General features: G+C 39.2%; 2 protein-coding genes across 12 annotated transcripts in view; one reads left to right on the top strand and one right to left on the bottom strand.

Annotated features, from left to right (window-relative positions):
• The window catches only part of FILIP1L (filamin A interacting protein 1 like), a 264,565-nt gene extending 252,046 nt beyond the window's left edge, over window positions 1–12,519 (bottom strand). The window contains exon 1 of the mRNA XM_031457007.2: window positions 12,463–12,519. The gene's annotated coding sequence lies outside the window, so the exon portion shown is untranslated. The remainder of the gene's footprint in view (window positions 1–12,462) is intronic.
• CMSS1 (cms1 ribosomal small subunit homolog) overlaps window positions 1–24,823 on the top strand; it is a 333,561-nt gene that overhangs the window by 262,166 nt on the left and 46,572 nt on the right. For 2 of the 11 annotated variants that reach the window (XM_010978477.3, XM_010978476.3), the window contains exon 1: window positions 12,390–12,884. The exons of 8 other annotated variants lie outside the window; for them this stretch is intronic. In XM_010978477.3, the coding sequence (XP_010976779.3) occupies window positions 12,557–12,884 (328 nt within the window). In that variant the 5' untranslated portion in view covers window positions 12,390–12,556. Of the gene's footprint in view, window positions 1–12,389; window positions 12,885–24,823 lie in introns of those variants that run through there. One more of the 11 variants, XM_031457091.2, reaches the window with a different exon arrangement.

The raw sequence follows: 24,823 nt of genomic DNA, 5'->3' as shown, positions 1-24,823 counted from the left end.
AGTTGGAGAGATGCATGTTGGGTGCTGGTATTAGAAGCTCTAGAATGGCCACTTACATTGGCTATTATAAAATGCCCCCTGGGAAACTTAAACAGGAAAACATTTGGGTTTGGCCTGACTAGCTTTGTAATAAGCATGTTTGTTCAAATAACAAATTGTTGCATTAAGATTGGCCTATGTCTTCTACCCTAACAAAAGAGTCTTTGTACTTTGTGTTGGAGGCATTACCAATGAACAGCTGATCTTTACATAAAAATCAACCCCTATTAGTAAAAACCATGAGCAGGACCCTGCCAAGACTCCCATGGTTTATTTAAATCAGCTGCATTAATGCAGATTTTAAATTAGTAGAAGTGTTCATTTGTCCCCCTTAATTTGTTTATAGGCGCAAAGGCCAAGACCAAATTAAGGCTCCTAGCCATCATCTGAGAAAAGCTGGCTTCTCAGTTCCCTGAAATGAAGATAAATGCTGTCTGTGTGTTTGGGTAGAAGAGGGCAGGCAGTAGTGAAGGTAGCTTTCTCTACCCAACCCCCACCACCAGTCCCGCCAAGTTACAGGGTGGAGTTTACATAGAAGCTTGCTCAGGCAGCTCTGAGCCTTTGGACATGTTAGAGGCTCCTTAGCTGAATGGCCCACCCTGACCTCTACCCGAAGCAAGAAACAGATCAAGATGACATAGCTGTGGTCACACAAAGCCTGTTAACTACATTGCCTGTCTTTATTTGTTTATTCAGGAACTCTGAACTTCTTTTTCTTTTTTTTTAACAAGAAATTTGAACCACATTTTGTTTGAGATACTCCAGAGATGTAGCAATGTGGTTACCATTTTATAAACTTTTAAACAAAACTGTTAGCGGTTCACAACTTTGTTTAAAGAACAATGGCTTGGAGCATAGGCCTGCCTTCTCAAGACCCAAAGGACAATGACCAAGGCAGAGAAGAGTCCATTGCAGAGCTGGCTGACTGAAGCCAAAGGCCAGGAATCCACATGTTAGCATTAAGGTCCTCTTCCCATTTTTCAGGAGTCACAGGTGGTGAGTTTGGTCCTGTTGCTTTGGTGATTTACACCAATGCCCTCTTGTTATCTTTAACTCTCCTTAAGTAGAAGAGAAATTGAGGAAAAGTGGGGATGAAAACAATCACTTCTGTTATTTTTTCCCTTATCCCAGAGACTGAGCCACCATTTTTAGCATAGCTAGTTCGCTGCCCAGTCCTTGGCATCCCTGTTTCTTCCCTGTTTTCTGCCTCTGTCATCACTTCTCTCTGTAACAGCCAAAACCACACCTGCGCTTTCATTCTAACGTTTCGATTAAAATATCTGCCTTTATCTAACTGTACATTTGTAGGAACCCTCATTTATGAGTTGTTTTCTGCTCTGGTTGGTTCTAGCTGTTCTTTTAGCCTTTTCTTGGAGTGTCCACAAGAACGTGTAACAAGAAGTGTCATTGAAGTCTCATAAACATAAACAAAAAAAGTATGCAAATATTTATGCCAGTATCAATTTTTCTAGACTTTTTTACAAAGCTGATTTAGTAGATAGTGATTAAAATTGAAATTTAATTGAAAGATTAAATTTGAAATAGCCCATAATTGGAGCTGACCAGTAATATAGATTTGGGGTTGGCAACATTCTGTTTCCAAGTATATGAAACATGTGAATTATAAGAATTTAGATTAGAAACATCCTTTTTCACATGTGATTTTGAGAACTCAGTTTACCCTCCAGTAAGGCATTCTTTTTAGATCAATTAAGATTTCTATTTAACAGCTTCACAGCTTACAAATAAGAATTCCAGAAAGACTCAGTAATCATTGAAAAGGGTAGTTAAGGAGCTATAAGATTAACCATTTTTAACCTAAAACACAGCATTTCTCATGTACCCTTTAAGCAGTACTGACAAGGTATTTCCTGGAGATTAATGACAGTCTGAGTTAATGGGGTAAGGGAAGGTCATTAATCCTTACACAAAGGTAGTCTGAAAAGTAGAAATGAAAAACAGCTACTGGGTCAAGATGATGCAATCCCAGGAGATGTTTCAGAAGATTAGTTACCTTTGCAGAAGCCCATACTTAACTACTGTTCCCACTCCCCCTTCTCTACATAGCATATCTCAGACTCAGGTTTTCAACCCCCTGGGATGCAATGAGGCTTCTGAAAGTGTCTTGAAATTTCTCCTTTCACCAAACAAAACCTTTTTTATCAATGAGCTTCCTCTTCCCACTCTTTCTCACTTAAAACTCATCTTGGAAGTCATTTGTTTTCATGTAGCTTCTTACCATTAGGCTCATTTATAGGTATGGACAGAATTGTGCTTGCAAGTGTAGAAACCAAGGCAGTCAGAATTTACTTCCTACTGATTTCAATTAATATAACTGTGTGCAAGGCATAGAATATGCAGGAAATATGAAATTATTGTTGGTGGCAGGCTGGGATTAATGGAACTGTCAGCCCTAGACACCACTTCAGTAAATCAGATTGATTCATCATACGGACTCAGAAACAAGTCGGTACAGTCAGGATACCAATACAAGCAGAAGTGCAAGCTTCCAGACTGCAGAATACCACCAGAGATGGACACTTGCAAATGATGGTCAGATGTTGTGGAATCTCATTCCTCCTCTAGGCCAGTCTAGGCTGCACCCATGCTGCGTGTGAGCTAATCTGCTGTTCCAACAATCCCCCATCTGGACAGATTTATTAATACCAGGATTAAGCAAGATACATATGACCTCTGGCCCAAGGACTCTGGTGGAGATAGTGGGAAACAGTGGCAGAGGATTTAGAGCCAGTGGATGGAAGATCGTACCAGGAAACCCCACTTTGGCTCTTTACCCAAAGAACAGCTGAGAGCTAGAGAATGATCACTTCTCTGAAAATAAAGCTCTGCCTTCCTACATGGGCATCGTCTTCTGTAACTGTGTGTCCATGGTGAGAGTTTTAGATCCAGAAGCTGATGCTACGGCGTGTTGTTCACCTTCCTGCTGGGAATGCGAGCTTCCTTTGGAATCTTCTAGCTGAGTTAAACCCCATCTGATACACTCAAGTGATGTCTGACTGGCTGTTCCACTAATCCTAGGCTGATACTCTGATTCCTGTAGTATGTCTTCACGTGTTTGGAAACTTTAAAATACCAGAGATTATTTTGCTATTTAAAGAAAGCTGCTGAAAATTAATAAGAAAGCAGAAGTGTGTTAAAGGAAACTATAAAAAACATTTTCTGGTCACTAAGGAAAAGGGTTGAAATGCAAAAGCCCCACTAAAATGGTGCCTGGCATTTTGCCACTAACATGTATCTGATCTAACCCTGAAAGCATTAAATTCTTTTGGATTTTGTGACAGAGCCAAGAGATGTAAACTTGTAGCTACCAATTCAAACTGAACTACTGTTTTAGTGCTACAAGTACAGGTGAAAATCTTTATGTTCTTCTCTACTGTTAAAATTTAAAATTTTTTAAAAACCTTGTTTATGTACAGATTAGTTCCACTAGACCTAGCTAAACTTTTTGAGTTTTTTTTAACTGAAATTACCTTTTACAAATGAACTATCCAGATGTGGATGGGAACATAATAATACAGTTATGTGCTGAGATAACTAGATTATTTAGGTCATGACTGCAATTTTATGATACCAAATGGGAAAATTACTAAGTGCATGTGAATTTGAGGTAAACTAAAGTTTTTCTCCCTTCAGTAGGCATTATGGCCTCTTTTGGAACTTTCTTGATATTGGAATTATCTGGTTACTTTGCTTATCACTTTAAGAGTGATAGATCAACAGCTCTGTCATAGTTTGAACTGGAGCCTTCTTTCCACACAGTTGGCAGGTGTTTAATTCGTCAGTACAGCCTTTCTGAAACCTGGCCTAACCATTTAATAGTAAGAAAGTAAAACTTACTATTTTGTGGGTACAAATGCTGTCTTTCCAACTTAGGAAAGAAGATATAAAACCCTGTAAAAGTGCCTTATTTTAAAAGGAGTAATTTAATCCTCTACCATTAACGTTCTCCCAAGATAGTGTTACATAAATAATTACTGCTACACAGGAAGTCTCGTTTCCCATTCTGGAATAATTCACACACATTTAGGAATTTCATTGTCTCCTCAGAATCCTCTGGGCCGTGAGCCCATAAATTGTCACATTCTGAGTGTGGAACTTTCATTAAATGAGTTAAATTTTATGGGAGGAGAGAGCAGGAGAATTGCAGAAAGGTAGTGACTTGCTATGGCTTAAAGAATCTCAAAGAAGGGGAAAAGTTATTTCTAATTCTTTAACATAGATCAAGGAAACTTGTGGTTTACTTTTAATAATCAACATTCTGGAATTTTTTAATGCCGCAGCAACAAAATTTGGCATTTAAAATTCATACCTGTCAGTGGGCATGTATTGTCCAGAGCAGTGGTTTTTAGGGTCCCAAAGAAAATACATCATTCAAATGCCAGTTCCTTTGGTTCCCAGATGACATTTCTAGCCCAAGACTTCTTAATTTGGTCCAAGGGAATCCAAAGATTTGTGTCTGTGTGTATTCTTGTAACATTTATCAGTGTCCCAGAAGGACCTTGTATATCACATTTTCAAGACCAAATTTTGTTAGACCCAATCTGTAACGCCACAATGAGAGTTTTCTGTATTAATGAAAATGATAGTAATAACTCCTGATTATTGGTCACTTATTATTTGCTACCAGCTGGAATTAACACTTTATATTTCTCATTTATTGCTCCCAAAAAGACACGTACAATTATCTTCTCCATTTTATGACTGAGGAAACTTAAAGCTTTGAGAGGTTAAATAAGTTATTGAAGATCACATAGAATTAGAATTGAAACCCACAATGCCATGTGGGAAAATCCGTGCTCTTAGGCATTGTGCATTATGATAATGAACATATCCATTTATTGGTTTAGTTCTAATGGGATTTTATTTGATATAGATGTATTCAGTTCAGAGAGCCCTTACTCTTTTCTAGTGGTTAGGCATTGCTCCTTATCTAGATGCTACCTTATTATAATTCTGAGATCAACATTGGGTTGTAGGATCCAGAAAAGTGCCTGACATGTGTTTGTGACATAAATAAGTAAACAAATGAACAAGTGTATGCCCTTTCCAAACATGGCTTGGATAGTCTTCTTTTGTGATACCCTTTCATACTGAGTATAAGCTGTGGTGGTATGATAGCAGTGGTGGTGACTGTCGGTTTTTCAGGTACTGGACATGTAATAATGTTACTAAAATCAGCTGATATTCCCTTATAATTGTATATTTGTCAGGCAAATATATATATATATATATCTGGAGACAGCTACTTGAAGATTTTTGCGTAGTTTTTTGCCTCATGGCTTTTTTCATTAGATATTGCAATTTCGACAGGCATTGTTACACAAGAGTAATTAGAGAATTGAATTTCTGTAGATTGATCATTTTTAACTATCTCAAAAAAACAAGCATATTTCTCTGCCACTAATTAGTTCTGAGATCTTGGGGAAACCTCCTCAGGCCTCAATTTTCCATCTGTACAATGAGGAGAGTGGACTATATCAGTTTTTTTTCAAGGATTCTTTTTCCTTTGTTTATTTTAGTACCCTAAAATTTCTTTTTTTTTTTTTTTCACTGAAAATCTATGCAAGAACTCCAGTATGTCAACACCAAAGCAGAATATCCTAGTTGAAGTTTGGAGTAGAAGGTTCTCACCATAGAGCCACACAGATGGTGATTCTAAATGTCTTTTTTCCATTTATTTTACTAAGGTATGATTTACATGTAGTAAAATTCACCCTTTATAGTATGCAATTCTGGGTATTTTGACAACTCATACAACCATGCAACCACCACTGCAGTCAAGACATAGAGCAATGGTAAGTGATACATCAGTCAGTTGTTAGATTAGATTAGAAAGCATCAAAATTCAAGAATCATTGAGGGAAGAGATAGACACTGCAGTCTACATTTGCAAGCATGTTTCTTTATGATACTCTCTCACCACCACCGCATCTAGGATGGAATCCTTAGTAACTTCTCTACCCATACCCACCCTTCAGAATTTTGGAAATTGTCCTAGCCGTAGCTAATTGTTTCAGCCACAGATTGGGCCGCTTATAAACAACAGAAGTTTATTGCTTACAGTTCTGAAGGCTGGAAGTCTGAGGTCAGGGTGCCAAGATGGTCAGGCGAGGGCCCTCTTCCAGGTCACACCCTTGTATCCTCACATAGTAGTAGTAGGCGCTGGGGAGTTGTCCAGGGCCTCTTTTATAAAGGCATTCATGAGGGCTTCACTTTCATGACTTAAGCACCTCCCAGAGGCCCCACCTACTATTACCATCACCTTTGGGGCTTGGGATTTTAATATGAATCTTGGGGGGATACATTCAAATCATAGCCTTAGCCACTTTTACTCTTGTTTGGAGAGGAAAGATTATGACATGTCATCTGAAGTTGAGCCAACTCCAAGATAAATCAAGACACAAATAGACCCCTGATACCTTTGGGAACTTGAAGACTGGAGCTGCAAGACCTCCTATCCAACATTCTCACTTCTCCCCCAACCCCTTCAAAACAGAAAAAAGTAAAACAACTTCCATCTAGCCTATACCACAACTTCCATCTAGTCTGTATCAATAGTTTGCCCTTCCTCACTTTCATAATTCAGACATAGTCTTATATCCCTGTTTCCCACCAATATGAATGCCTTTGATCAATACTGAGTAGGATTTTGCCCATACAAAAATTCTTTTATGGGGATGGGCTCCCCACAGAGTGTGGCTTTTCTTTGGGCTCCACTCTGAGGTGTGACCCCTTTTATAGGGACCAGCCTCACAATGCACAAGTCATCTTGACAAAGTAACAATGTCTTCAGAGTGATCATTGGTCTCTGTAGGTGTTTCTCAGCATTACAGAGCTGTTTATATGTTGTCTGCAGGCCTGTGCTGACCTATGAACTGTTACTCATCTGCTGAGTGATAAGTCAGAAATTGAGAGTAAGCATTTAGGAACTTTTATAGCAATTTTGCATTGCTGCAACATTCCCAGCATGTGATCATTATTCTAGTGATTAATTTTTGTTGCTGTCAACAATGGATTGACTGTAACAAAATTGTGTCCTATGCCACAGGTAGATGGAGAACACAATTTAGCTTACATAAGATGTTCTCTCCAAATGCAGATTGTAATTCTAGGGTGGAGCCTTTGATTCTGGACTTCTGGCACACTCCCAAATGATAATCCTGACCTGCCAACCAAGCTTTGAGGATCAAGGATTTGGTGGACATGTGTGCTTTAGGCACTGTTTCCCCCTTGAATTTATGTGAACACATGTATGTTGCCCTTGTAAAGTCTTTAAGATATAGCAATGAAATATCTATATAATCTTGGAGTCTTGGTTTTCGTTGTTTTCAGTGGGAAGTTGAGCCAATCCATTAGGAAGCTTGAACTTCCCAAGCTTCAAGATGACACTTTTGTTATTGTGCCTTCAAATCTTCTTTTGTGTTAGGAAGGATGAAACTTCATAAATAGGTGAATCGTGTGTCCAGACCTCTCCCCCATCTCCCTAATGTGAAGTCTGCCACGTGTACAGTGCGCCAGACTGAGGATTAAGGAACCTGATTTTTATACCCCATTCCTCTACAGCAATAAGGCTGTATAATTTGATCATTTCAGGTGTGTGTTCTCCTCCATTTAGAGTGACCCACTGCCCAAGTTTTCCTGGGACGTGTCTGATTTTAGCACTGAAAGTCCTGCATCCTGGGAAAAACCTTAGTCCCACATGCACCCAGACAGTTGGTTACCCTACTTTCTTTATTTTTCCAAAGTTGGATCCAAGCAGCAGATTCCAGCACTCCTGCTTTGTTTAATCGCCTGAACAGTCTGAACAGTATAAATATATCTTTTAAACTAAGAGAATGGACAGCTCTGGTTTAGATTTATGGGAATATAGTAGACCATTAGAAGTATAGAATTTCAGCCAACCAAGGAAAAGCTATATAAATTTTTAGAGGAATTTGCAAATACTTAGCTTAAAACATTTTTAAAGAGAGAATTTTTTTGTTTTATATTGCCTTCATTTTTGTTTCACCTTTGTCCATTCAGGGAGTGGGGTGAGTCTTAGAGGATACCTTTTTTCTAATTGTCTAAAAGTTCAAGTGGTAAGTCACAGTTTGAGATTGTCAGACAATCCTAAATGTCCCTAATATGCAAATGTGTCCTTGTCAGCATTAGTCCAAGCATAATAAGTAGAATATAGGGTTAGATTAAGGACACTAGCATAAATTGGTATATATTGTCCTAACTTAGCCAAATGATTTTATTTATTCTTTCATACTTTTAACCAAAATTTGCCACACAAGAATTATGATGGAAAATGTTAGTGACTTTTTTACAATTCATGTCCTAAATACTTTTAATTTTATTTAAAAGACAAATCCTCCATCTTAATTACATGACTTTCTCTCCCAATATAAAGTTATTTTTGCATTGGTTAGAGGGAAATACAATAATAAGTTTTTTAAATCTGAATTAATAACTGCACCTGCTTAGGATCTAAAACCGAAATGGAAAACACAAGGCTTAACCCCACATGCTCCCTGATCAAATGCAAAGGTTCTTAAAATAGCTACGTGTGAAGATGTTCGGAGCAGCTGAAAACCAAGGAGTTGGTGTCCCTAGTCACAACCTGGCAGTTTAATACCATGGCTCAGAGTCAGCTGCCTCTGTCTCTTTCTGTTTCAGGGCCTGGAGTGGCAGCTCCTAGAAGAAGCACAGAAGCAGCCTCTGCTTTATACACATTCCCTTCCCCACCTTAATTCTGCTTTCCTAGTCAAGGGATTGTCCCTAGATCCATCATGAAGATCTAAAACATTCATTCCAAGCCAGGAGAGAAGAGTAGCTAAAAGCCTCCAAACAATTACAACAAACGTTACAAAGGTAGACAATAAATTCCAGGAAAAATGTAAGGAAGAAATAAAGTCACATACATTTGATGGGTCAAAGCTAGTGGTAACAGTCAGTACTAGCTATGAGTGGTACCCTACACACTGTTACCCTCTGAATCTCAGTTACCAGCCGATCAGTTTACTGTCTTCAGATTCCACCAGAAAGACTTTCTTCACTCACTCAAAACTGATCTGTTCAACTCAACTCATCTTGATATAGCTCCCAGTTAACCAGTATATCTCAGCTGATACAGCTCTCAGCTTACCATTTTCCCCCATAGAAAATTTTTTCCTGTGATGTTTTCCCTTACCTATGATAAACTGCTTCTCTCAAGGGCCCACTTATGCTTCCACCAGTAGCAGGATCTGGACTGGGTGGACAATTGATCTAATCTGATGTGACAGCTTTTTAATGTCACCAGATTGGTGGCACTAACAAGAGTTTAAAAATTTTGTTTGCATTCACATGTAGTTGAGTATGCTATTATCCTATACTGTCCCTTCCTAAAATGAAGAAAAAAGCAGTAGCTTATATCTCTTTTAGCAACTGAACTGATTTTTCTGAGGGCCAGAAGACAGAACTGTAGGGTGAATACGTAGAAGGGAAATGGAGGCAAGAAGAGAATGGGGTATGGGGAGGCCTGACACTCTCCCATCCGCAGAGTTTCCAGTTAGCTGCTGCTGCTTTCAAACAGTAGTCGAAACTGTGAGTACTTATGTTGGAAACGCAGAATTTTCCTAGTCCTTCATTTGAGAAACTACTTAATGAGACTGTGCATTAGAGAAGACATTACTCTGTACCAGCCCTTAAACATCTAAAACCTAGTTTTCCCATCTGCTGACCAGGGAATAATCCCTGCCTTTCCTATGCAGGGTCACCATAGGATCAAGGGAATGACTGGTATTTGAGTTTCTATGAACAACGTAAGACACCTAGGTGTAAAATGACACTGTTGTTATGATTAATGCCATTATACAAAGTCTTCTCAACCAAGGCGAGAAACAGAGTACTGCCACTTTTTAGCTGTAGGCTTCAGTGACTGACTGTCTTTGTCAGCTGGGTTAGACAGAAACATCTTGAACTTCTCTCAGATCTGAACCCCAGATAGCTGTGAGGTTATAGTTCAAATTCTGCTCCAATGTCTTCCTTAGGGACTTCTTGTGTAACTCAGTTCTGAAGGAACAAACTATCAGAATGTGAGCTTTCCGTCTGACATCTGTAGTTTAGAACAGAAATGTCAACATCCCTCAAAGAAGGCCCAAGTATTTGCACTAAAATGTATATTCCAATTTGATCATTTGATTATTTGGTCTCTGAAATTGTCTCGCTATCTCACAGACACTAAGTAAACTTTTTTAAGTAGGAAAAAAATTTTTTTCTGGTCCTTTTATTTTAATCAGAAATAAAGGATATAATACTAATTATGGTGAACGACATGAACAATATAAAGATTCAAATCACTAATAATAGTCAGCCCCTCTGTGACAATTTATATACTCAGAGCACATCAAAACCACGTTTGCCTCATTCACCACTGTATCCCCAATAACCCAGCACATAGTAGGCACTCTAAATATTTGCTGGATGAATGAACAAATGAACAAACTAATTATATCCTTTACTGTAAACATGTTCCACCTAAATATAATGAAATTTTTAAAAAATTGTGTGTTCAGCATGAATAGTTATTAAATGCTGGTGACCACTAGTTCTGTCTAAGGCAAATGAAAAAAACTAACAGTTTTTTCTTTAACTGTTTTTTAATATAACATGTTGAAGAAGTTAGGCATGTTATTTCAGTAGAAATTTTGCTTTAAGTTAAATCAAAGAATAATATGGACTCTGTTCTGAAGAATACAAGACCATTTACCTTTGCTTTTCCCCAACTCTTGGCAAGTCGCAACATCTCTCTCCTATAATAGTCACATGTACCATCACTTTGAAGCCACAGTAGAGTATCTCCATCTCCAAGGACAACACCACTACCTAAGACCAATTCTTGGCTAACAAATTCTTTACTTTATTAACAGTTTAAGCAAAAAAAGACAACTACATATGAACCTGAACAGAGTGAAAATCTTTTTAAAAGTTTTTCTGCACTTCTTTGTTTATTATCAATACCCTTCTTTGTTCCAGAATTTTTACAGAGTATTTTTGCATTGGTTGTCATAAGAACCCAAACTCTACATTGCTTTTGGAAATTACCTGGAGAACTCTCCTAAGAGTAGAGCTAATTACCCTACATATTTGTTTTAAAGAAGTAAAAATAGCCCATGAACATTGCTGCCTTTAGAAATTTTCAATAACAAACAGCTCTTAAAGTGTTTATGCTGTTTTTAAATTAAGTATAATGGGAGTTTCATAATAGTGTCAACTGACAACTGTAGAGATATACTTACTTGGAATATTTGTTTTTGAAGGATAGGAGATTGATATATTGGAAAGTGTCATCATAGGAAAAGCATTTTTAGTTGCAGCTAGAGGAACATAACCTTTTTTTTTTTTTTTGGAAAAATTCTCCCCAGTAGTACGCTTCCCCATGCCCTCCTTTCTACAAACCTAATACACACAAGAAACGTGGTGAATGTAGCTAAGCAGTGTGTGTACTGCATCTCTTGCAGTCCTACCTGAGACTTGCACAGATATTGAAGAAAGATACATGATCATCAGTTGTTATGAAGAGAAAAAAGAATGATTGAATATGTCACAAGAATTTTAGCTGAACATGTATCTCTGTTGAATGGGAATCTGTGTTCAAAGCTATGTATTCACCCTAAACATTGACTAATACTCCCATTGAGCAAGTACAGTGAGCAGTACTTTCTCTGGCATCATTTCCCATTGACACTGAGATTTGATGTGCCACAGATATCCAGTCATATTCTTTGGGGTAGTAGGTATCTCCCAAGACCTTCCAGAAACCCTACCTCAAAAATCTGCTTCTGTTCTGTGGCCCCCATTCATCAGATCTTAGCATTAAAGAAATATGAACACAAGTAAAGAAAAAAGAATACTATCTAGTTGCCATTTTAAGATGCTAGTTTCTTCTGTCTTTCCATAAAAAGAAAATTCCTCTCCAGTCTAGCCTGTACTCTAGTAAGTATACTTCTCCAGTTTTATCACATTTTTGATGATTTTGAAATTATGTATTTTAAATCATCTACATCAGCTTACAGAATCAAACTATTAACAAGAAGTCATTTGCCCAAACCATCTTTGTTAAATTTTTGACCATTTGTCTTACTCTAAAGAGGATAACAATTTAAAACTTTATTTTGGTCTTCTTTCATGCAAACCAATTTAGTAAAACATACCTACTGTCAGGATAGTTCCTCTATTTTGCAAGCGGCTCTTACCCGTATTAGCCTAAAAGTCATCATACGTCATAAGCCCTTAATTATACCTGAGATTTGCTGTATTCCTGCGTGTAATGCCCAGGAGATCCTGCTCCTGGAGAGCGGTGTTGGCAGTTCCCGGATGGTGGATAACACAGAAACATCCCCAAAGCCTCTTCTCGACAGCAATAGGGGCACTTACCTTTCTGTGCAGGTACCTCTACTAGATCACACCAGGTAGTCCTCTCTTCTTATCCCCACCAAAATCCAATAGTGGAATCCCGGGGCCAACAGCAATGTTTTCTTCTTGTCTTTTTGGACACTGTCTCAGTTTTTGTTTTATGGGCTTCAAAGCCACGGAGAACTTGCAACCAGGGGCCGCTGCCAGTTCTGCAGAGGAGAGGCAGTGGGGAGCCCAACACAGACTGGGCCCAAACACTAAATATAACCCTCTTCCCTCTCCGGGCAGCGTCCTTCATGCTCTGAACACAGGCGACCTTGCGGAATCCCAAACCCCACAGCTTGCCAGTCTCCACGGAGGAAAGTGTCTAACTGGACCGAGCTGCAGGATGAGGCGACCCAAAAGCCGGGAGCCATCTGTCCAGAGCAAACAAGTAGAGGCAGGTATAGGCACCCTGAGTGTGTCTGTGTGTATGTGTTTGTGTGTGTGTGTTTGCATGCCTGTGCCCAGCAGCTGCTCTCCAGATTAGAAGACACCACTGTTTGGCAGGCAGCTCTGAAACCACCCTCTTGGGTAATTTCAAATTCACGTGCACATCTTGGCTGAGAGAATAAACCTCCCAGGCACAACCTGGGTCCCCTTCTCTGCCTTGTCACTCTCCCAAATACACTGTGAACCACAAACAGCAGTGCCAGCATCTTAAGAACAGATACCCAGATGGACCTTAGACTGCACCTCATTTTGTACCCTGCAACCAAGTACCGATGCGAGCCTTGTTTGAGATTTAAGTAACAAGGGCATGACCTCTTCTTTGACAGTCATAACCGAAGGCACTGTAGAGATTCGCTATTATTAACACTGTGTTGAACTTTAACTTGAGTGCCTGCCTGTTCCATTCAGTGTCACTTGAGACATGAGTGCAAAGTGCTGAGGAAATTTTAGAGCAACATTCAAATGTATGATGGTGTTTATTATTACTATTCAAGGTTTCTATTATTCAGGTGTCAGAAAAAATCTCATATTTGACATTGCTAAAATTTGGAGAATCTAATTTTCTCTAAGTGGTATCACTTATTCTGATTGCCGGGAGAGGGGCAGGAAAAAGGAACTGTTCATTTTTTCAGCTAGCATGTACTACATCGCTAGTTAGGTATCAAGTCCTCTACCAGACAAACCTACCACCATCCAGGTGCTCAATCTGTGCATTATTTTATTTAATCCTCACAGCATCCCTTTAAGTTAGTCCTGTAGGTGATCGAATAAGAAAACCAAAGCTCAGAATAACTAAATTACTTCCCTGTAGTCTCATGGCTAGTAAATACCAGGCTGGGAATTCAAAATTGAACCTGAGTCACACCAAAACCCATGCTCTTTGTTTTTAACTATTATCATTGAATTAATTTCAAACTTACAGAAAAGATACACAAATAATAAAGAGCTCCCATTTACTCTTCACCCAAGTTCTCCAGTCTTTAGCATTTAACCACATTTGCTTTCTCCCTCCCTCCTTCCTTTCCCCTTCACCTTTTTTCCTCCTGATCTTCCTCTTCCCATTCACCCCCTTGTGTTTATATATATTTGTGTATATTTTTCTGAATCAATTTTTATACGTCAGTGTTATCCTAAAAGCAAATACACTCTCCTACGTAACTATAGTATAACAATTAAATTCAGTAAATTAACATAGATGCAGTATTACTTTCTAATCCATAGTTGCCATTCAACTTTTCACCAAATGTCTCAATAATATGCATTCTGGGGGAAAATTTAGTTTTTTCCTTTGGTGCAGGATTATTTGTAGCGTTTAGTTGTCATGTCTCTCCTTTAGTCTTCAACAGTTCTTCAGTCTTTACTTCTTTGGTGACTTGACATTTTTGAAGAGTACGTTTTGTAAAATGTTACTCAACTGAGGTTTGTGTGATATTTCCTTATTATGAGACTGAATTTGTGTATTTTTTTGGAAGGAATACCACAGAAGTAATGCTGCATTCTTCTTAGTTAATTATATGGAGACACATAAATGGAGTTGGTCCATACCAGCTCCACTCTGTTCAAGTGATACCTGCCAGATTTCTCCACTTTAAACTAACAGTTTTCCTTGTAATCAGTAAATATTTTGTAGGAAGATAATTTGAGACTATGTAAATATATCACTACTAAAGAAACTTTCTTCTGTAAGGAAGATCTTTCCCTTTTCTCTTATTTATTTTTGTATTTCTTTTTATCAATATGCACGTATGGATTCCTGTTTTATTCAGAGGCTTTTAATCCATTGATACCATTATTTATTTTGATGCCCAGTGATCTCAGATTTGGCAAGTAGAAGCACCTTCGGCTGGCTTTTATATCCTTTTGACAAGTCCTGATCATTTTCTAAGTACTGTCTTACTTTCTGGCACAAGAAAATGTTCCATGTGCATCTTGTACTTTTCTCTACTCAGCCCTGGAATTAGCCACATCTTCAAGGAGACCTGGGTCCACTATGGAAAGTAGTATTGTGGAAACTGAGATCTGGGCATTGAATGTGCTCACTAGACTGGGATGTGCTCATTGCTTCTAGACACTCTCAGCCACAAGAGCTAGGAAATAGACACACAGCCGTATCTGTTGCTCTGTCTTTTATCAAATACCAAAGAGATCACATTGATAGCTCCAGTTCCAATCTAATGCCATAGGAACATTCTAGCTTTTATCCTTTCCATGTTTGTAACTCCCTTCCTCAACGGTGAGGATAACTGAGTTTCTGTTACCCTCAAACTATTTACTTATTTGCTCATTGCCCCTGTGTGTAAGCAGTCTTCTCTACCCTGCTGGCTGATTCCTCAATCCTTACAGTCTTTTAAGCCCCATCAGTCCTAATCCCTCCAGGAAAAGGAAGAGAAATAATATTTTCTTTTTTTATTTTTATTCATTTATTAATACTTAACTTTCATTTACAGGTACTGTAATTGATGTGCTTAAAAAAACACATATGCTTTATACCACAGAGCCTAAGGACTAATAGAAATGGTAGACATGTATTTTTCTAATCAATTGGTTTGTTTTATAGGCATTATCAGCATCTTATTTCAAGAAGAAATCCATCCTAGTGCAACTTAAAGCCATCTTGTCTTGCTTAAGCTTCGAACAAGAGAAAATTTCACCAGGATTCCTCTGAATATCTCTTGACCTTTTTCCTCATTAGTTCACTGGTTATAGCCATGACTATAATTTGGTTACCATCTTTCCATGATCCTATCAGCCAGGTTTCACACTTCTGCAAAATAATATTTTCTAAACAAAAAGGAAGGTAAAGGAAGAAGGTAAGATTCCTATGCTCTTTCTATATTTCAAGGCATCTGTATCTTCATGGAAAAATCTATCACAGTGTCTACAGAAAATGGGTATTTACAGGGGGAGGAAAGAGAGGACTGTTGGGCTGATTTGTAATTCTCTGGCAGAACAGATAGCTGATGGAATTGCAAATACGTATTCATAAGCAGAACAGATTCTCTAAAGGTCTAAAGGTTCCTATTCCCACCCACTCACAGGTAACCAAGCAACCAAGTACAGAAGGGAAATAACAAGAAGAATATTCATAGTCTTTTAGTGGTCATTTTTTCATTGACCTGGAGCTTCTGTTTCCTCCTCTGTAAAGATTTTGCATTGAAAGAAACCTTAGATCTATTTTAGCACTAGTATCTTGTGAGTCTCTCCATTGATGGCTTGAAAATGATCCAGGAAAACCCAATTCTATGCTTTTTTGCTCAGCTCTTACTAATAGTTATCACTGCAGATGTCTACAAGGTGTTGAGAGATATGTTCATATCAGTTCTTGAAAATATGAGAGGTTTAAATTCATTTTAAACTGTTTGTCCTTTTTTTGTTTGTTTCTATGAATCATGAAAAGAAATGCAGGGGTCTCAGCAGAGCTGGATCACAGGACATCAGAGACAGTGTTCCTGGACATGCCTCACTTTTTCTTGACTCAGATTCCAGACCCATCCTTCCCACTGTCCTCTCCCCGCCCCAGGTGGATCATGTACCTCCTTGGTACTCCCAAGAACCCAAAGCTTAATTGCACCTTACCCTCCATCTCGCTTCTTTGTAATTGGCAGCATACTTGTCTCTTCCCAACTGGATCAGTCATTTTTAAATTCCAGGGTTTTTCCTAACAGACATTTACCAGCAGCAAAATTGACAGATTTAAATTTCACATTTTTTCCTCACCTTCATATTCTCTAAGGGTGGGATTATTATTATATATTAAGGTGGGATTTATTGTTGTTGTTGTTGTTGTTGTTGTTATTATTATTCATAAAAATAAAAGGTCTGAATAATCCACAAAATAGAAAAATAACTCCAGGTAAACAGGTCTGTTTAGGAAAAACCTGGTATAATGAGGGATACCTTTCTCTTCCTTTGAAGCCCACCTGTGGGCAGTGTTTTGGAATTATATGTATTTCAAGGTTTCACATTTTTCTGCAGTGAAAATTATGCCAGCAGATTCACTTAAAAAAAAAAAAGATGAGGAAACATATTCTTCATTTTTACATTTTTTTAAATTTTATTTTTAATTGAAGTGTAATTGATTTATAATGTTAGTTTCAGGTGTACAGCAAAGCGATTCAGTTATACATATACATACGTTTTTTAAGGTTCTTTTTCATTATATGTTATTATAAGAAATTGAATATAGTTCCCTGTGCTATACAGTAGGTCCTTGTTGTTTATCTGTTCTTTTTTTTTTTTTTGAAGTACAATTACAGTGTGTCAGTTTCTGCTGTACAGCACAATGTCCCAGTCATGTATACACATACATATATTTGTTTTCATATTTTTTTTAGGAAAACACATTCTTGACTTCAGAACCATGTTGTTACAAATAATTTGTACTTTTCAGTTTCCAGGCCCTATTTCTTCATATACTTCAAGAATGCCAAAATACCAGGTGACAGCTGTTTTAGCTCTAAGACATTCCTCAAGTATCCTATTTTGATGTCATTATGTAATGCTTTTCTCTTGGCATGGCTATCATCACTCAATAGCTTTGTTGATATGTATCACTGCATAGCTCTCTTCACTTTGCATCCAATTACTTTTCCAAATGGGTACTAGTTCTCTCCAAGCTAGAGAAAAAAGGAGAGAAGAAATCATTCTAACAACATCTCAAATTGGATTAATGTTTTCTCCTTGGCTAGAAAGTTCCTTTGTGAACAAGAAAATGCATGAGTTAGAAATCTTTCTCCCCTCTCAGCCTTTCTTCTCTTTAAAAATGTTATTTCATTCCAGTCTTGTTTTCCTTTCTAATGGCACATCTTATAAAACAGATGTTAGGTCAGCCGAGAGCTTGTTTAAGTTTTCAGCTCAAATCTTGCCTTGATATCGGTAGTCTCTGATAGCCTCAAGGACAGGTATACAGGTATAAGCACACAATTTTCAGTTCACTTCAACAGACATTTACTGAGTGGCCACAATATACCATGTAAAACTCAGAAACTAGTAGAAGAGGCACACAACAAAATTCTAATTTTAATGCACTGTGCATTAAATAAAATATAAATATAATTTATATAATTTTATATAAATATAAAAATAATGTAGGGCTAAACATAATGCTGTTTGAGTCTACTTGAACTGCAGGTCAGGGAGACTGCATGGGGTGGAGGTGGGGGTGGGGATACATGACCTAGACACCTTGGGGGAGGAGGAGGAGGAGCTTTCTTCCAGGGAAAGGGTAAGGACGAGGGCACGCTTGGCAGAGGACACCATGCAAGCACAGGCACGCTGGCAAGAAAGCACATGATGGGCTCAGCAATGGCACACTGCTCCCATGCCCAGAGGACACGAGTGTGGTGTCCAACTTTGTCCTAAGTAACGTGGAATCTTTTTTTGGGTCCAGAATGTTAAGGACCTTGTTGTTTTGGTGCCAAGTGTTATAACTGTACTCCGTAGACAGTGGGGAGCCACCAGGCATTTTAGCAGAAAATTAGAGGATTTGGAACCAGAAGGCCTTCTCATGGGACCCTGGAATGTTTCATCTGAGAAGAAACTCGGTGCTCATCTAATTTTAGCCTCTTGTTTTATTCATGAAAATTGTGTAACTCAGGTTTAAATTTCACACCACTGGGTGCCCTGTACCTGACATAAAGCCTTAAAGAAACCACTGTGTCACAGCTTCCCCAAAGTGATCCCTAGATTTAAGCAAGGTTATCTCTGTGCTCTGAGGGGGCCATGAGAGTCATCTCGATGCACTTTTACTGATGAATGATCCTAGGACCTCTGTGGGGTGGGAATGAGAAATGGGTGAGGCTGCCCCAGCATGGGGACCAGCAGCCTAGGTTACAAGTTGGGTGTTTCAGCCCTGCAGGGAGGATCTGGGCAGGTGGCTACAGCATGATTCCAGGTGGGCTGCTAATTTGGGGCCAGATTCCAAGCAGCAACTAGGGAATAGGAAGCTGGAGACACGGAAAGACAAGAATTACGCAAGGAAGCTGAACCCCTTCCAAATAAACTAGGTGCTGAGCAGCTATAGTCTTAACAGAAAAATTAAATACACTGAGGAAACCAGAGAAAGATTGATCCTAAGGGCTGAGCAAATCAGGAGGTGACTGGAGAATGGCTGCTGTACATTCAGTAGATGAGTAGCCAGGGCGCTCCAGAGAGCATCCCTAAGCAGGAATTCAATTCTAGGCCACATTTTCTGGTGTGGCCAGGACAGACATGGTTCTTACTGGCCAAAGAACCAGACAGAACACAGTGTGAAGATTCAAGATCTGCTTTATAGCCACTGGGCAGGGTTGGGGAGGAAGACCTTGTACCCAGAATATTTCTGAGTTTCCAGGCAACTCCATTGTTTGGCATCCCAGGTCAGGGCCAAATGGCAAGGTGACAAGGGTGTTCCACTCGGAGCAGCTTCGCAATAGCTTCCCAGGAATACATTGTACCATCTCCATTCTTAGTGTTCTGTTGCTTGACTTTAAGGTTCTTTTGTAATTTTTCTTAAGGAACACCATTCTACTTACATAATAGCAACTCTGCTTTCAACCGCAAATGTCTCAAATGAGAAAGGGCTAATCCCCCCTTATTCAGAATATATTGTATGCCAAACCTGGTGTTATAAAGCATTCATTTTGAAACTTTCTAATTGTAGCCGTAAGTTAGGTCTTCATTCTTTTAGATTCTCAAGTTCAGTCAGGGTGGTCCTGGTTGAAATGAATCCATGAAAACCTCTAACAGAACTCCAAGATTTACAGTAGTATAATAGTATCTGTGGTGGTAAAAACATAAAATAAAAAGATGGCCTTCTATTGTTTTTTTTCAATTTACTCTTTGCAGTTATATTCACTTCATTCATACATTTGGCAATTATTTATTGCACATCTGTTACATCCAGGCACACTGGAGATATAACCAAAAAACAGATGTTATTGGATCCTGCCACCTTGGAATTTAAAGTGTAAGGGAGGGATCAAATAAATAAAAAGTTAACAAATAAATCAGATAATTTTAACTTGGAATAGTGCTGTGGTAGAAAGTAAAAGAAAACTGTAGCAGAGATGGAGAGGGAGGAGAATGCCTTCTTTACGTGTCAGAGGAGAGCGCTAGAAACACTGTCTTTTAGATGAGCCAGACAGTCAGGTGAGCCATTCAGGCAGGGTCATGGCCCTATTTTTTTAAACAAGAATTCTACACGTCATTTTCACTTTGCAAGTTGGTTAAATTCATGCCAACTTTCCACTCTTCTTCAGCTTTGTTCCTGGTACACAGAAAATTTTTGGTAAATGTTTGTTAAGTTGACTTGACTTGAATTTCCAGTGGTGTAGAGAGGTGAGTAGAGAGGGAGAGTTAGAAAGACCAATGGCGTCCTCTTTACTTCCTCTCTGGAGATGGTATGTGTTGGCCAGTTACCATGGCCTCTAAGAGTTAGTATTTTCAATCTATGATGGATACAGTTTGGAGTGAATAAAATGACTCTCCACTAGAATAAAAGGTACTGTGTATATGCAATATAGGTTTTTAAGAGCATCTGGTTAGAGTTTAACGTGGCTGAAAGACACTGCTATTTTTTTTTCGTGTTTCAATTACCCAAATATGGCTAAAACTGTGCTTTGGAGATTTTCCAAAATAAAAACTCTTGAGGTGAGAGAAATTTCAGCCCCAACAATAACTTGAAAATTGGAAGTTGGACTAGCAACTGTTTTTTCAACTGTCTTAACTCTGTCACCAATCCTATGATGATTTGATTACATGTGACAAGTCTGGTTTCTGGCCATTAAACTGCACACTTTGGCTATAGGCATCACTCTTTCCCTTCTTTTCTTTAACCATGTGTCGATTTGGGGGCAGCAATGAGAACTATGGAGAAAGCATGAGGTTTGGGAGTTCAGGCCTTCCCATCAGCCGCCAAGTCATACAGCTGGCGACCCTGACCTTCTCAGCAGCCTCGTGATTCAGGGCCAGCTGCAAACCAGTCGTGAGGTAGATCACTCTCCATCCTCACAGTCCCCATCGCCCAGCTTTGTTATTCAGGTGCCATTAGCTTACTTGAACATCAAGGACATCCTGTAGGGGGAAAAGCATCCCCATTGGCAAAGGGCTAGCTGGGAGCCGTACAGAGCCTGGCACAGAGCAGTCACTCAACAAAGGTGACAGCAAGCACCTGCTGACATCATTATTTTTAGTATTAATATTGGTGAGTCTTACGTGGTCAGATACCAGCTTTCAGATCAACTGTTTCCACTGTTCCTCACCCCCATCAACCCCTCGGGCACTGCTTGACACCTTCTTTAAGTAAAGGCTGTTGTCCTAATTTATTCCCTGTATTTTAGAGTCATTCCTATTCATGGCACTCTCATTATTCCATCTCCATGTGGCAAGTGGCATTCCTTCTTATTGCCACTCTGAATGTCTTTATTGAGGGAGATCCATCTTCAGAAGTCCAAAGATGTATACCTACACCATTCTAGCCACACCAGTCATGCCCGGCCTTCCTCCTCTTTCCCATGCAGAGGGTGGTTTTGTTACCATCTCACTGCAGGACTTCTCATGACAAAACACAACTCAGTTTCTTCAGGCATCTTATACAGTTTGCTAAATATCTCCTTGATCTCAAGTGCCTCATTTTGCTGGAAAGGGAGGAGCATAACACATCTGATTTCTCACTTAGAGAGTTGGGAAATAATCATTTCAGTTAGGGGCCTGGGAGACGCATCTATTTGTAAAAGAAAGGGGTTGATATTTCTCTGGCTGTCTGCTTTCTTCCATCTGCCCCCAAGCCCACACTTGGGAGTCATGGCTGGGCATCTCGCTCAATGAAATAAATATTGTAATGGGTCAAGCAATTAGCAGGCAGGATTTTGTTTGGGCTGTAACTTGACTCTAATCACTGACCTCAGAGAATATGACGTAGCACCTTAGCGGTATGCTGGTTTAGAAGTTTCCACTCGCCTTTCCCCTTTCAGCCAGATTGCCTTTTCTATTTCTAGGCTTGTCCTGTCGATGAGTCAGGTTGCCCCAGACTCTTCTGGTGGATGAAAGGGGCATTCCTGACTTGGATGTATTTTCTGCATATATAAATTATAAAAAGGAAAAACTCTGTGTTCATTCCTTGGCATAAAAGTAAGGAAACTGGAGGATTGAGTGAAGAAATTATAAAATAGCCAACATAAATAAATCCTGGCCCTGGGGCCTGAAGGCAGCAAGATGTACAAACACAGAAAATGGCACCCCAAAATAACTCTTTTCTATGTTGAAAACAATCATCGTAAGGAATGTAAGACATCAAAGGTCATGTTGATGTTTGCTACCAAGTCTCCTAATCATGAAGTTAAAACAGTTTATGAAATATCTCTTTGAAGACCTGTATCTTCCTGCAGCACAGTCAGTGGGTTTTTGTCTCTTCCCCTGTAGCAAGTATGGAAATAGTCACCCTGCCTGTCTCCCTGGGTCCTGAAACTGTTTCAAACAACTAAAGAGTTCTCTGGCGGGTCTCACCCCCTTTGATTTCTGTAAATACAGTTTGCTACAGGAGTTCAGAGAGATGGTGTTCTTTTCATGTTCTTTAAAACATGACATGGTAGGTTCCCTTGTGTGAGACCCAGAATCACCTTTCAAGGCCTCGTTCAAAGCTGTTAAATTATCAAAGGAAGTTGCTTGCTGTGCATTTTCACTTGTGCTGTAATTATTAAGAACCTAAAAACGTACTTCTGAGGAATTGATTGTTTTTGTTGTTGCTGCTGTTATTGTTCTTAGCCTATGGCTACTCTGAATAGTGACAAGATTTCCTTTTGTCACATTGGCAACTAGAAACTTAAAGAGTCCAATTTGTGCCTCATCAATAGCAAATATATAGGTCATTGTAACATCTTTAGTGTAACTCTTGGATTGGTTTCAGTTCTAATTCTTATTTTCCTTTCAGGTTCACTCCTACCTTTACTTTATACTATCTTTCTTTGTCTAGCCTTGAAAGCTGCCTTAAATCTTTTCTGGAATAAGGTGGCCTGTAGTTAACTCTAATAGCTAGATACCTTTTTAAAATGAAAGAAGAATGTTGGGCAGAGAGGGAGGGAGAGAACTGTGGGAAAAAAGTAAGACTACACAAGTGTCAGCAATTTAACCTCTGTAAGCCTCGGTTTCTCAGCTGACCTCCATCCAACATTTTTGTGGAGCTCAAAATTATTTTTAGATAGTGAAATTGAACACGCTTTATAAGTTATAGAGCTCTGTGCAGCTTCATTGTGATTATTTTCAAGCCATTATTAATTAAGGCAACTCTCCAATACCAATGCCAAGTCCTGACTCAATCTTCATCTCCGTTCAGTAGAAGAAGCTTCCTAAGAAGTATCTGAGATCAAGGACCAGGCTTTTCTGAGAGCCTTCTTGTTGTCGCCTCTAGCAGAGAACCATAATCTTTAGAGCACCACAGAGGCAAAGTCCTTTCTTCAAGGATGGCTCTGAAACCTCCAACCCTGACAGTTCCATATCTGAGCTGGTACAGGGGACAGAAATCCAGATCATCACCAAGACCTGGAAAATAGCTGGTCAGCAAATCCTATGTACCTCAGTTTCTCAGACATCTGCACAGAATTCCCCGGTACCAGCCCTTCCACTCCATACATGTTCCCACTTAGAGTTGGGAACCCCAAGTTTATACTGTCTCCCACTTAGAGATTTACAGAGTAATCATTTAATTTCTGACCTAGTCCCAAAATTAGAACCTCTTGGCAGGAGCAGTGTTTATAGAATAAGGGGTATGAAGACAGCTGACAACCTTTGGTGATCACTGCTTAGCCATTGTTATCAACGATATTAGAAATAATTCTCAAGGGAATTGGGGCAGGAAAAGACTGAGAACCACAGCCCAAATGATCCATTCTTGTCAGAGGCCAGTTCTCTTTAAAGCAGACGCTGGACAGGTAAAAGCTTCCCTTAGATCCCATCAGTACCATGGTCAAGGGCAAACACTCCAAAATGGCAAGTAGGAGGCAGCACAGCATTAAGGACAAGAGCAAGCCCATGCTGTCTGTGTGGGAAGGCTTAATGGTCAAGGGACCTCGGCAAGACTGTGCACCTTGCCAAGCCCCAGTTCTGATAAATGGAGATGGTTATGAGGATTCAATTAAACCGTCCACAAAAAGTGCTTCGCACTGATATACTGGAGGGCTGGGGAGGGAAGGGGGTGATCTTTACAATCTGGGCCCCGCCCTCCTTACAGCTTCATTTCCCAGAACACCCCTGTGTGCACCTCACCCAGAAGGACATCCCCCAGCCCTCTCACGTCTGTGACTTTGCACATGTTGTTCAGGAATGCCATTTCCTTTCCTGATCTGTGCATTGAACTCCCACTCTTTCTTCAACATCCTGAGGAGATTCACTTCTTTGTGAATGCCTTCCCTCGTAACAGATTCTCACTCCAGCGAAGTGCAGAGTTCTGCCCTCCTAGGCCCCCTACTGCTGCATACTCTGCACTTGCATTTTAATAATGTTTGTCATAAGATGTATTATTAGATATTATGTTTATTTCATTAAGAAACCAAATGAAATTCTAATTTATCTTAAAAAGAAAATGATAACATATGGTAGAGAAGTTGTTAATGTTTTTGTCATTGTTGTTGTTTTTCAACTTAAAACACAATCAGAAATTGTGTTTTGAAAGACAAGCCAAGAGAGCTAAATGCATATTTTTATTGAGGTATAATTTACATGTATTGAGTTACTTGAATCTTAAGTTCAGTCAGTTTTGACCTAGAACATTTAAGTCACACCTGAAAGTTCCCTGAGGTCCCTTCCCAGTTAATCCCTACCCCACCCACACCCTCCCATACAGAAGCAACCACTGATCTGCTTTCCCATGTGAATGTTGCCTACTCTAGAAGTTAAGATAAATAGAATCGCAGAGGAT

The sequence above is a fragment of the Camelus dromedarius genome, chromosome 2, assembly GCF_036321535.1.
Source record: "Camelus dromedarius isolate mCamDro1 chromosome 2, mCamDro1.pat, whole genome shotgun sequence".
In the NCBI taxonomy this organism is placed as follows: Eukaryota; Metazoa; Chordata; class Mammalia; order Artiodactyla; family Camelidae; genus Camelus; species Camelus dromedarius.
This window is presented reverse-complemented; position numbering and strand designations above follow the sequence as displayed.